Source organism: Euwallacea similis, chromosome 21, assembly GCF_039881205.1.
Source record: "Euwallacea similis isolate ESF13 chromosome 21, ESF131.1, whole genome shotgun sequence".
NCBI classification, from domain to species: Eukaryota; Metazoa; Arthropoda; class Insecta; order Coleoptera; family Curculionidae; genus Euwallacea; species Euwallacea similis.
Genome location: NC_089629.1, coordinates 2,896,431 through 2,909,197, shown reverse-complemented (window position 1 = coordinate 2,909,197; position 12,767 = coordinate 2,896,431). Strand labels below are relative to the sequence as shown.

Here is a 12,767-nt window from a genome sequence, read left to right as displayed (position 1 = left end):
TAGCGCCACAGTACTTCCGTTAACTACGCGGAGTCGCGTCCTTTTTTCGACTTTTACCCATAATCCTTGGGCTCCTTCCATTTTACCAGATTTTGCTTTGCAGTTTAGGTGGGTGCGTGAAATAAACTCGACTTTTTGCCCAAAACTGTCGGTGCAGTCCGTTATTTGTTGTGAGCGGTGTAAAAAATCATCTTGGTGCGCGGGGAAGTCTAAAAAAGGTAAGTGCAAACAATATTTTCTACAATTCGAACCCACCGGCTCCTGTTCTCTATGTACGAATAGGAGCCATGATGGCGTCGTAACGTAATGTCCAGCTAGTGCAGTGCAGTTTGTTTCAAAAGAGCATTCCTTTGCAGATTGCCGACCATGGCGTCGGAACAGTTTTCGTTATGTTGGGACAATTTTCACAAGAATATGAGTTCGGGTATGAATTCATTGCTCGAAAGTGGGGATTTGGTTGATGTGACTTTAGCCGTGGAGGGCAAGTTTCTCAAAGCCCACAAAATGGTGCTGTCCGTATGCAGCCCATACTTTAAAGAGCTTTTTAAAACAAATCCGTGTCAGCACCCGATCGTGTTTATGAAAGATGTTAGTTATGTAGCCATTAGTGATTTATTACAGTTTATGTACCAAGGAGAGGTGCAAGTTAGTCAAGATAATTTAACTACCTTCATTAAGACTGCAGAGGCCTTACAAATTAAGGGGCTAACCGGAGATGGAAACGTAAGTATTGTTTTAATATATTGGGTTTTGTTCATAACAATGGTATTTATAATTTGCATGTTTTTGGATCATAATATTATTGTTTAATTCTTTGTTTTGGAGGCGTCCATTTCCCGCCATGTTTAGACTTAGTAAAATTGTGTCCTGAGCGTGAATATGATTGTTTGATGGAAACTTATGTGTTTAAGGTGCATTTTTACTGAATATGTTGATAACAGTGGTGCTTATATTTGCCTGTTTGTCTATCATAATAACCTTAATATTCAGTTTGTTCTTGGGCGGCGTCCATTTCCTGCTAGTGCGCCATGTTGTTTAAGTTTAGTAAAATTCCAATGCTGGCGCGCACCTAATCGCTGCATCACTTGCAAGGGAAAATGGTCGCACGCAAGAACGCAACCCAAATGTTAACTAATGTTATGCTTTTGTTTGGTTGAAATTATCCAATGTTTTGGTTTTTGTTTTGTTCGATTTTGGTTTGGTTGCTTCTTAGTTTGTTGTCAATGACCAATTTAAACTTAAAGGGATAGATGGCACATGTGTCATGTTTCTGTGGGTATTTGCTTTGGTGCATGTCTAAAAATTCATATATACAGAGTGGACACCTTATTTTTTATATAATTATTTTCATTAAAACTTAAAAGGTAAGTGTTGTTATTTTTTAATTTCAGGGTTCAACCGACGCCGATTCCGAACCAGTACAAGAAAAACCGACTCGTCATATTGACGAGTCGTACAAACCCTCACCTAGACCAAAAAAGCAACTTCCCGCACCTGTAGTTACTACTACTCCTGCCGTGAAACGACCTAGATTAAGTGCTTCTTCCAATGATTCTCAATCTGCACCCATTGCAATAGCTAAGACTGAACCGTCGTCGACGGGGGTTGACAGTAGTTCGGTACAGTTCAAGGTTGAACCTTATGACCTAAACCAATCTGTAACGATTCCTGACGACGGCGATGACAACTTTGATGAAAACTTGGATGATAATACAGTTGACGATACTGAGGATTATTCTATGATGGAAGGTGAAGAACCACAGGCAGGCACAAGTACGGACGGCACCGGCGAGGGTCAAGGTAGGTGTTTTGATTATTCAGTTGTAAACCTGTGTGTTATATAGCTTGATATGGCAACACATGAGTAGGAAATATTTCACATTATGACCTTTTTTGGGCCTTTGAGATGGTTTGGAAAATGTGTTCTCATTGTGAGTTGAAAATTGGCTGGAATAATCAAAATTTTATAGGTTTTAGTACTTGATCTTTACCTATAAATTTTTGAATTTTTTTTAGTCTGTTCGCATTTTGCAAAACCTTTAATATATTATTTAGTCAATCCTATATTGTGTTGTCACAATGTTGGTGTTTCATTTTTCTTTGTAGTTATGAAAGTTAAAAGAGTAGCTGTTTTATTATTTTATTTAATCAGCTATATGATACATGGGTAACACCTCTTTGCTTGACTTAATTTTGTCATGTAAGCACAGTTGTTGTTTTTCCTTCATTTTTTATATACATATTGGGAAGTTTTAAGTCTGGTAAGGTGGTGTTTTGCGTTATTGTTGTGCCAAGTTTGATGAGAAAAGTTGAAAGATTTTTTATATTTCTTATTGTATTATTGTGTTATCATTATTTGGATCTTTTGTAAAATTTTGCAAAAGTTCCTTTTAACTCCCCCATTTGCAGTTAGGTCTAATTAGGCCTAACTCTCTCAATTTGTTGTCATTTTACTTGAAATGACAATGTCCTTGCATACACAGATTGATTGTGTTAATGACTTTGTGGTTTTCACAATCAATTTGTTTGTCACTGAGCCAAGATAAATTGTGTTGAAATTTATATGTCAACAAGTCCACATTGTTCTTGTTGAAGAAAATTTTTGGCACAAAGTATCTAGTCTCTTAAAAGTGACAGTTGAAATTTTCTATGGTTGTTAGAGTTTTCTAAGAACCTTATTGATTTCATTGTTGTTACTATTCTGAAAGATTTTAGTTTTAACATGACAATGGGATAGGGATTCCTTTTCAGATATAACAAATTTCACGGATTGAGATGGGCGTTTTGGGTAGGTATTGGTAGTAAGTAAACGATTTCAAAATTATTTTAAGGCAGCGCAATTTCAAACATTTTATTTTCTGGTTATTTTTTATAACTGGTTAGCTCCATTTGGGAGACATCAATTCAATCTCAATTTTACCAACCACTTATTTAAACTGAGGGGCTAAACCATCTTCATGATTACAGTATATACATAAATTATTGCAGACTGCCTATTTTTGTCTCTATGTCAAGGATTGTCATTATCATGGAATAAAAGTTGTTTAAACCTCAGATCTTTTTAAAATATCAAATATTCACAAAATTTTTCAACAAGAACATTTGACAATAAGCATCTGTGCCATGTTTTCTGAATTAACAGATGTAAAGGAAATATGGCATATTCCTACTTAGAAGAAATAGTCACTTCTGGGTTGCATTTGTTTCAATAAATGAAATTTCTCAATTAGCTTTGTCCGCATACTTATTGCCGATGAACTACTCCTAATTTGGGTTCCTAACATCCATGAAGCACTCCAGGTTTTTACTTCAAGCTTAGAGTTTTTGATGAGTGTTAGGAAATATTTTTGTAGTAACTATTTCAAAAATCTGCAATCCATTTGTGCGTTTCGTAATACATTTTATGTCTTTAAATTTATTGTGGAATTTTCATTAAGTTAGACAAATTGTTGTTACCTCCTCTATAATTGCTGTTTAAATAAGAAAAATACACATGAAAACCTGTAAAACTGTGATGATAAAACTAAACGTGATAGCTTTGCTGAGAGGTGGTGTTATCAAACACGTGAGAGATTCAAATAATTAGAACCGTGCGTAAAAATGTTAATATTATGCTTATTAACTGCACTGATTTAGAGATGTGGAACGTTAATAGACGCTTTCTCGGAATAGGATATGAGTAATCTAATAAAATATGAGTAATTTCGTATTAGGTTACAAATTCTGCATTGTAGTACAGAGGTAAATGTATGTCTATACATGTTCGTGATGCAAGACAACATGATAAATATCTGTGTCCAAAGGTATAATTTAATGGAAAGAGAATAAATCTGATTGCCGCAGGCAATTGTGCCGTTCTATCACCAATGAAGGTATGGATATTTTATAAAGGCAAGTTTAGGTTAAAAGACATACTTTGACTTATATATATAAAATCAAGAAAGTTAGAAAAGGAAGATGCCGCAGGCAATAATGCATTTATTTCGTTTTGCAATAGTATTTTCCGTGATAACTGTTTATGTCGTAGGCAGTTATTGTGAGTTTTCTATAATTCGTTTGGAAGTTTATTTTAGGTAAAAGTGTGAGAATATCATAGAGGGATGTTGCTGCAGGCATAATTTCCTCCTTTTACATGTTGTTAGAACATGTAGGAATTAACAGGTTTGTTTTTTGTGAGGAATCGTTGAAAAAAATTTACATGCCGCAGGCAGTGTTTTTCAACCCTCAGAAATAATGTAGTGACCATTTATTATTAGTGGTTTTTTATTCAGTTTTAACAGAAGGTGCAAAGTGCTCCGTTTATCGCCGCAGGCGAAATTTTTGACTGACTTAATGGTGCAGAAAATCATCAATTTTTCTAATCAAATATTTTATGTAATATTAGGTTTCGGTCGTTTGATTTAGTTTTAACTTGTTAGCATTCCCTGTAACCTCTCGGCATTCCTGTTTTATCTACAGTCATACGAATTTAGTTGTCTTGAAGTAATTTTATTACGATTTTATGAGAGTTAATGTTCTTATGCTAGAAAAGTTATGTAAACATTGAAAATCTTAAAGTAGTGCCTTATTTTTGCAAATGCAAGCTGCTTCATCATTCTGCAGTTTTGCCGAGGATCGCAATCCACAAAAATGGTGACCTTCAGGGATATGTTTAGTATTTAAATCGTAAGTAGTTTGAATATTTCAATAATATTGAAGGCAAAGCAATTGAGATATTAGTGCGGCAACATTTTTGTGAAATCCGCATACTTTTTTGCCAGATTGTATGGTAATATTCCTTAAAAAAAAAGATTTGTTTTCTACTCACGTAACCTTAGGCCTGAGGGGACTGACGTCAATCCTATGTTTGTTTAGAAGTGTTTATCATGAAGATATTCAAATGTTCTGCCTTTGAAATTAAGTGTTATTATATTGTGGCCTAAAGTTCATATTTATAACAGCTTTTAATAGCGTCATATAAAACAAGCTTAAATTTAAGTATTTGAATCAGGCTTACTATAGATCTGTTTTCATTCAGTGCTGACCTATACGTAATTATTTCCTATGGGTGTTTGAGTTAAGTCAAGCTCGTCATAATATAGCTAGACCTCGATATTATATGTCAAGTAAAAAATCTCGCCAAGGTAGGAATATGTATTTTCCTTATTTAAATATCTAAAGTTTCATCTCTTTGTCTCTCTCTTTTGTGTACGAGCCTATTTACAGTCAAATTTTAAATTTCAAACGTGTTTATATTCAAATAAATAGGACTCGATGTCGAAATTATGTACTTTTATGTTTTCCAGATGTCTTTATGTTCCAGATTTGAATACTGACGAGCTTGATGAATCCCAAAGAAGAAACTTGATTTTTTTGTGGTTTTTGTAATTTTTACAATTGACCCAATAAATCTTTCTTAAGAAAAGTTTTGTTTCCTTAAATATTTTTGTTTTTTTTTGCATTTGTATATTTGAAAAGAAGTGTTAAGTAAGAGGTAATTGCAGTGAATGATGAATGAAAGGAACTGCAATGAATTGGTTGCTTCAAGAAAGGTATCTGTATTTTTTGAAAGATTAGTTATGGTTTCACGCTAGGTCAATAAATAACTTGTGTCTATCGCCTGACAACAATGTTTTATCAGGTAATATTTGTTATATTTATTTGCGTTAATCCAAACAATAATTATTCTTAAGAAATCATTTCATATATTTTTCAACATTAACATTGCATTGTCTCGCTTAAAATAAAAATACAGATATCTCCTGTTTGCTGCAGTGTTGAATTAGTCCGAAGGCGAAAATTGCTCATACTCCCGATTACAGAAGATAGAAATGCCATTTCAGGAGTAGTTTATGCTAATAAGGGGTTTACTTTTGGTAGATCATGTCACTATCTTGGAATGGGAGGACGTTAATGTTGAGGCGAGTAGCACAGTAAAGCCTAGAACAAAAACAAAAAGGTTAACGAGCAATATACGATTTGTGGCTGATGGTTTTGCTTACCATACAAATGCTGTCCATGGCGAACCACCTTTACGGTAAATCAACCCAGTCTTTTCAGTTTTCTTGAAATATACAAGGTGTTCCGAGAAAGGAGGGTAAAATCCCCTAACCGTAGATTCTTTGAGCTCATGAAAATCACCCTGTAGATTTAGGGAAGCAGTTGAGAAGTCTATCTATGTGGACTTCAATGAATTTCAAATTCTACAAATTTCAATTTAAAATCCCAAAAACTGTAGAAGGAATGAAATTAAAATTGAACTTGTACATTTTAACACCTTGTATATCGTAAATCTTTGAAAAGGAGGATTCCAATTTGCTACCCCCAGATTTCTATATGGTAAAAAAATTTGGTTAGCGATTAGCCTAGTTTTTTGAGCTACCTTGTATTTAGGTTCTTTGATATTTTTTCCACAGACGCATCCACATCGCACATGTAACATCTTTGATAAATCCCTTACTCGCTTCATTTTTTGATTATATCAAAATAGTAACTTTAACATTAAGGATGAGAGTTGCAATTCGATCAAGTTACTTTAAGAAAGTTCTCTCCTTGACTGAATGGAAAGAATATTTTTCCGTACATTTTACGGTTTTGTTAGTTGATTTTCGATGTTACATGCGTGGTTATTTAATGATTCATAAATACGGGCACATGTCACTCTGATCTCTGCTGGTTTAAAAATTTTTCGGTTAAGCTGGCAAAGGTTCTTGGTGCTCTTAGAGATATGTTTTGACAGGAAGTCTGGTCAGTTTTATATGCTCTTAGAAATGATTTTGTCGTAATTTTTGTTTAATTCACAGACCCCGGCTAGTCAGGAAGTTCAAACTAATGGTTCACAATCAAGTTGGAAATGCGTTCAATTATACTTTTTGGTAATACTTTATAAACTTCGCTTTCGGCGGCGGATTGTGGGAGGAAAACACCAAGAGCTTTAGCGGAGGCTGTAACGATCGTAAAAATACCAGTTTTGTGCTGAACAGTCATAGTGTCATGTTTTTCCTGCTTTCATAAGTACCTCATCCAAAATCTGTTTTTGTTAGATACCTAACATGCGCTGAATTTAAAAAAATGGGCTGCCGAGGTAGGGCAACAATTCCCTTAAATGGGAAAATAGATTTGCTCAAAATAACGCAACCACATAATCATCTCCCTGACCTGAATACTGCTGAGAGGTTGCTCTTCCTCATCGATTTGAAGAACGCTGTTCGAGATTTTCAGAGTGCTACATTGAAGAGTGTTTACCACATGGTTTGTGCAAAGTAAGTATTTTATGTTCTAAGAGGTTCAATGAAAGTAGTTCGTGAAATTGTAAATTTATATCAAAAGAATCTGGCGGTTATTATAGTCGTTTGGGTTCGGTAGGAAAGTTTTATTTTCAATAAGTGAATAGAAATGAAAACGAAAGTAAAACTAAATAACGGCAGGTGGAAAAAAGGTGGCGAAGATTGATTTGTGATAAAATTATGAGTAAGGACGTTACGTGTGATTGGTAAGTCCTCTGCTTTTAGTTGCAGGATGTTAAATCGGTTAATGGCGGAAAGAATATAGAATGTCGCAAAAAGTCTTCAGCAAAGTAGTTGTAAAAGCAATTTAAATTGTCAGTAATTTGCATCTTCAAAGCATACGCACGATGTAGGTGTTTAAAAGTTAGCTACATTCCAAACATGATTATGTGAGCTTTTTGTCAGGGTCAAGAGAGGAAAACCAAAATTTTCATTTAAATTCATGAGATTTGCTTCGTCCGATGTTAAGTCAAATTTTGATGGTAGTGTTTAATTTTTATTAATTACGGTATAATTTGAGCTATGTAAATCGTTTCTGTCTAGATTAAAGTAAGGCATATTTTTTGTAGCAAAATTATGAAGTAACAAAACTTCGCAAGTTTGGCAGTCGTGTTAAAAGCTCTGAATATAAAAACTCAATTTTTTCTATATCTTTATAATAAAAGCCAAATTTTAATTACTGAAACATGCCTGCCTTTCCATTGGTTAGGTGCATTATTGTCAAAGAAAAGAGTTTAAATGAGCAGTAAGATTCAAATTAATTTGTGAAAGCCATATCTAGTACTCTGATTGCATTATGTGTTCTACTTCTGTGAACAAACGTGATAGAATTAAATTTAGAGCAACAATTAGCATTATTGAGTTGATTTGGCCAACAGTTTACGTGGGATGGATAATAGGTAAGTAAGGAAAGAGATTTAAATTGAAAGAAGATAATAGGTCTACTTAGTTAGTTTCATTAACGTCGCGTGATGAGGAAAAACGAACTAGGAATCTGAGAAACTTATATTTTCCACTACTATTTTTTAAATATTAATATTTGCAAAAATAACGTCGGTTCTCATTTAAATGCATTTTAATGGTAGCGTGCTATTCAGCAGATATCTTAACGATTTCACAATGCGTGTATGTAGGTACATACAGGGTGAGGCGCTTACAATTTAGGAGTTCACTTTCCTTTAGCTTAAAGGACTTGTCAAATGGAATGAATTTGAAATGCCCAAAAAGCATTCGTTTTTCACTTATTTGTTTCTTACTTTAATAGCTATTTTGAAACGAAGAAATGAAGCTGTAAATAATGTTAAATTGTAGGTGTCAAATCTCAAGAAACCGTATAGGTCCTTGCGGGGTATGGTTCATAAAATTTGTGCAGAATCACCCATAGAACATAGAGATTATAATGTTGGTTGTGAATATAAAAAAGAAGAATTTAGGAATGCCCCACCTTTTTGAATCGCCATATAATTTGTATCCAATTATGAAGTTGTGCAGTTTTTTACATAAAAAAGGTACTTTTATCTAACTTGTTTAACTAAACTTGTTAGATTTAATATTACTAGAGGAACTGAGCCCAAGCAAATTCCCCCTAATAAGGTCGTCGTCAATTACTAATAATAAGTCATAAGTTGGCCGGGGATATTTTTCAACCAAAGTTTTTATTTGATATCGTGTTGCTGTGGATTATGTTGTCTTAGTCTTGATGGTTCTTTTACAGTCGTCCCACCATTGGAGAAGAAATTTCGTTTGGGTCTATCAAGTCAACAATGCATAGATGGCGAAAAAATTCGAGCAAGTGATAATTATTTTGCATTTTTCAGTAGTTATTGACTTTTATAGTTTATGTAATAAATTGCTTGAAACGTTTGAGTTGGTTTTACTTAATTCTCAGCGAACTGCTGCGCTTTGGTCAGGCAGCACTTATCAAAAAATTGGTTTGTATACTAGGTGTTACCTAATTTATTGCGTACGTGTACAAGTAGGTAGAATTTTGTACATGTATGGATCGGTGTGTTGAAAGTTGAATCGTGAAAGATCTGGTTAAATGATACACACATAGGCAGACAGTTTAAAAGAGACACTCCAAATTTTACTATTGTTGGAGTTTACTGCTTAATTAGTGTCTTATCAGAATATAACTAAAGGGGTGAGTTCTATTTGGGCACACAGATTTGTAACAGAGATCGATATTTCCTATAAATAAGTTGGCGTTCATCTGCTAGGCCAAAGGCCTAACAAACTAATAAAGAAAATGATAGAAACCTGGATTCTCTTTCGTATCCAGAACCTTCATTTGCTAATTGAATATTTCTTTTATTACCATAACGGTAACGCGGCTTTTTGGCGCTTTATGATTAACTCGCGAAATGATACTAGAATTTCCGCATGCTTAAACTCTTTGGCAAATTCATAATGCTTGTTGACGTCTAAAAGCGTCAATTAAGTCTAATATCGATGCATTTGTAATGAAAGTTATTATATAATGTTCGTGCACAAGAGCTTTTAAAGCCCTTGTACCCTACGAAACATTTCGGTTTATCGTGTTTCACATGTCGCACGTGCTTTAAAGACCTTCTTATACCCTCATATAGTAAAACGTTCGTAATTTAAATTCAACCAGCGAAATTTTGTATTTCACAACAAAAGGTATACGAAGTTGTAAACAGTATTGGCCGTCTGAATCCAATGGTAAACTTAGTAACTGTAATCGTTCCCTTCTATGTTATTAGATATTTTGAGTCACCCCGTCAACAGCTTTAGAAAAACCAATCATTAATATTTTAGGCTTACTAATACAACTTCTAAAAGACGTCAAGTCTTTAACACATGATGTTAAATGTTTAACTGCAGCACTTTGCGATAAATCGCAAGAAAGCCCACTGCCGTACTTGAAGAATCTGGAGTTCCATCAAATTCAAAGTATAGACGCATTAATGAAATTCAATAAGGATTTAGAAGATCGAGAGGTCTTTGAAAATTTTGTAAGTATTAAAATTCCAAAAATCCATAGCGGAATTTGGATTATCTAATAGATTAATTGTGAAAATTGAATTTCGAACATGCGTAGGAATTTTAATTCGATTGTTTTGAGGTGGTCCGAGCAGATAAAAAATAGGGAGGTCACGCAAGTTGATCTATTTTAACGTTACAAATTTGTTAAAAATTGTTATTATCACATTCATAAAATTTCAGAAAAATCAAACGCTTTGTGGGGAAAAGCCGAAAAAAAGAATTAAAATTCACATATGCGTGTGAAACACTTGCAACGTTACAAAGCGGGATGCTCGGCTGTAATCAGGGAGCGCTCCACGTAATAAATTTTATGATTTATGGGAAGAATTTGGCTTTCGCCGGCGTTTTATCACCATTTCATCTAGTGGTAAATGGCGCATGCGTCGTATGACGTCAGAGCGCTGACTTCCTCGCAGGGAATCGTTTGTTCGCCTCGTTTTTTTTTGAAATCTTTCATTTCGAAATTTTTCGTGTTTTAATTCTTGGAGCGCGATTGTGTAAACTCCGAATTATAATTTTCGACAATGAGTAAAAAACAGTAGAACTGACCATCTAGTCAAATGTTCCCTCGCAGTAAATAATTGTTTTAATTTGTTTCAGTTAAAAAAATTGTCATTCTTAGGAGGTAGCAACATATCGGATTGCACAAGAAAAGTTCTCGCGGCAATTATGAGTAACTATGTGTCACTTCAATTTAATTGGAGTGGAAGAAATGACAAGGGAAATTTCAAAGGGTTGAGCAACATTTTAAAACTTATTTACGGTAAATTTGATGTATTTTTTGTTATTTCTGCTGCTCGACACAGAATGCATGAAACAACTGGTATCAGAGCGGTAATATCTGGTGTTGATCAATGACATACATGTGTACCCTGTATCCAAGATAAGGACGCACTTAACTAGATCCTTCTTCCTGAATTTATTTGCGGATATTGGTCAAAACATATTTCACATTTATAGCCACTTTTATTTATATGAAGATTTTATTAGACTTCGGCTTTCTATCCATGTAACGGCTATTTTGAATGATTTCGAATTTTCTGTAAGTGAATCACCATCTTGGACACATTATAAGTTCATACGGAAATTCTTTGCACGATTTTCTCACCTAAAAATGCATCTGCAAATTCTGCGTCTTTCTTAAGTTTAAAAGGAAAAAAGCAAATTGTTTTTAAAACGAGCCAGTTCATAAACTGAGTAACGCACTCATCCGCTAAGTTTGAGTTAAATATCTCAAAAACAGTGTCAATTAAATACCAAAAAATTATTAAAGATTTTTGTGTTTCTTAAAGGAATTTGTGAACATTTTTCATGAAATTTTTCGTTTAAATTTCTTTCCAGCCCTACAGTAACACCCCGGAAATAATATTGGCAATAAGCTCTCTTTCGCTCTAGATTTTGTACATTACGTGTACGGCCGTTTTTAACTATGTACTTTGAAAACTACTCAGGTAATGCGGAATGTAACCCACGTGAAAATCACGCAAGGAATTATTTTTCAATAAACGGTACTGAAATCTGAATTTAAGTTTATAAACTGTTTTAGCAACGGTTAGGTCGAATGAGGCCACTCAGGTTGCAACTCAAACGGAGATTGATTTCGTCATAAAAAATTGGCTGCGTAACGCTGGTGATCGGGATGGGGGAAGGCAACAGAGAAATCACAAATTAAATTAAAAATCTGTATTTTAAAATTTCGTACCAATAAAAAAATTATTGCATGTTCGAATGACATCTATTAATATACGTCTATTAACGTATATGCGGTAGTGTGGCACTTGGGTGGAAGACCCCGACCAGTGTGTGTAGTTGGGGTTGATGCAAAATTTGTGCCGGAACCTGTGGGAGTTCTGGGGGTTCGCAGAGTTTCCGGTTCTTTTCCTGCTATAAGTTGACGGCCTAAGAGAAGCTTTTAGTAGGAGTAGGATATATTAGTAGGCGAACGATACCTCAGTTGTGCTCTCAGCTGCCTCGGTCATACAATTGGCGGAATATGAGGTCAGTCTCAGGTGGTGGTAAGTTTCTCGACATTTGCTGCTTGGACGCTAGACCAGGATGAGAAGAACATAGCAGCAAGTAAAATCTGTAAAGTTTTTCATATCGGCAATTTCATGCGCTGTTCTCTACATTTTTCATAATTTTTCATTTCTGTCTATAGATATTTTTTATTACAGTTTTTAAAATTTGTAATCAGTAATTTCTAGTGTTGTGTTTTTTTTACAGAAAAATCGCTAGGAATTCCATTTTTTGTTAATAAGAATGACCCTCAAACCATTGAGTATGTATCTAAATTCAAAGCTTTTTGTGTTTAATCTTGTTTTGTTTTTTAAGGTTAAATATATGAGGTTTCTATTCAGTAGTGCAATAAGTTTATTTGATATAAGTGTTCCTAGATCCCGGATACAGTTTCTAACGAAAGCAAGAAATGTTCTACTGCAAGCTTGACCATCATACAATTTAAGTTTATTTTTAGGTCGACGGGTATCTCTACCC

The 12,767-nt window shown here is 34.3% G+C and overlaps 1 protein-coding gene across 18 annotated transcripts in view; it reads left to right on the top strand.

The window, feature by feature from the left end:
• Positions 1-64: 64 nt before the first annotated feature.
• LOC136415792 (protein tramtrack, beta isoform-like) overlaps positions 65-12,767 on the top strand; it is a 108,022-nt gene continuing 95,319 nt past the window's right edge. For 13 of the 18 annotated variants that reach the window (XM_066400603.1, XM_066400601.1, XM_066400602.1 and 10 more), the window contains exons 1-3: positions 65-218; positions 357-723; positions 1,392-1,800. In XM_066400603.1, coding sequence (XP_066256700.1) covers positions 367-723; positions 1,392-1,800 — 766 coding nt within the window. In that variant the 5' untranslated portion in view covers positions 65-218; positions 357-366. Of the gene's footprint in view, positions 219-356; positions 724-1,391; positions 1,801-5,859; positions 6,017-7,022; positions 7,242-8,979; positions 9,080-12,767 lie in introns of those variants that run through there. The other 5 variants (XM_066400609.1, XM_066400612.1, XM_066400611.1 and 2 more) reach the window with 2 other exon arrangements.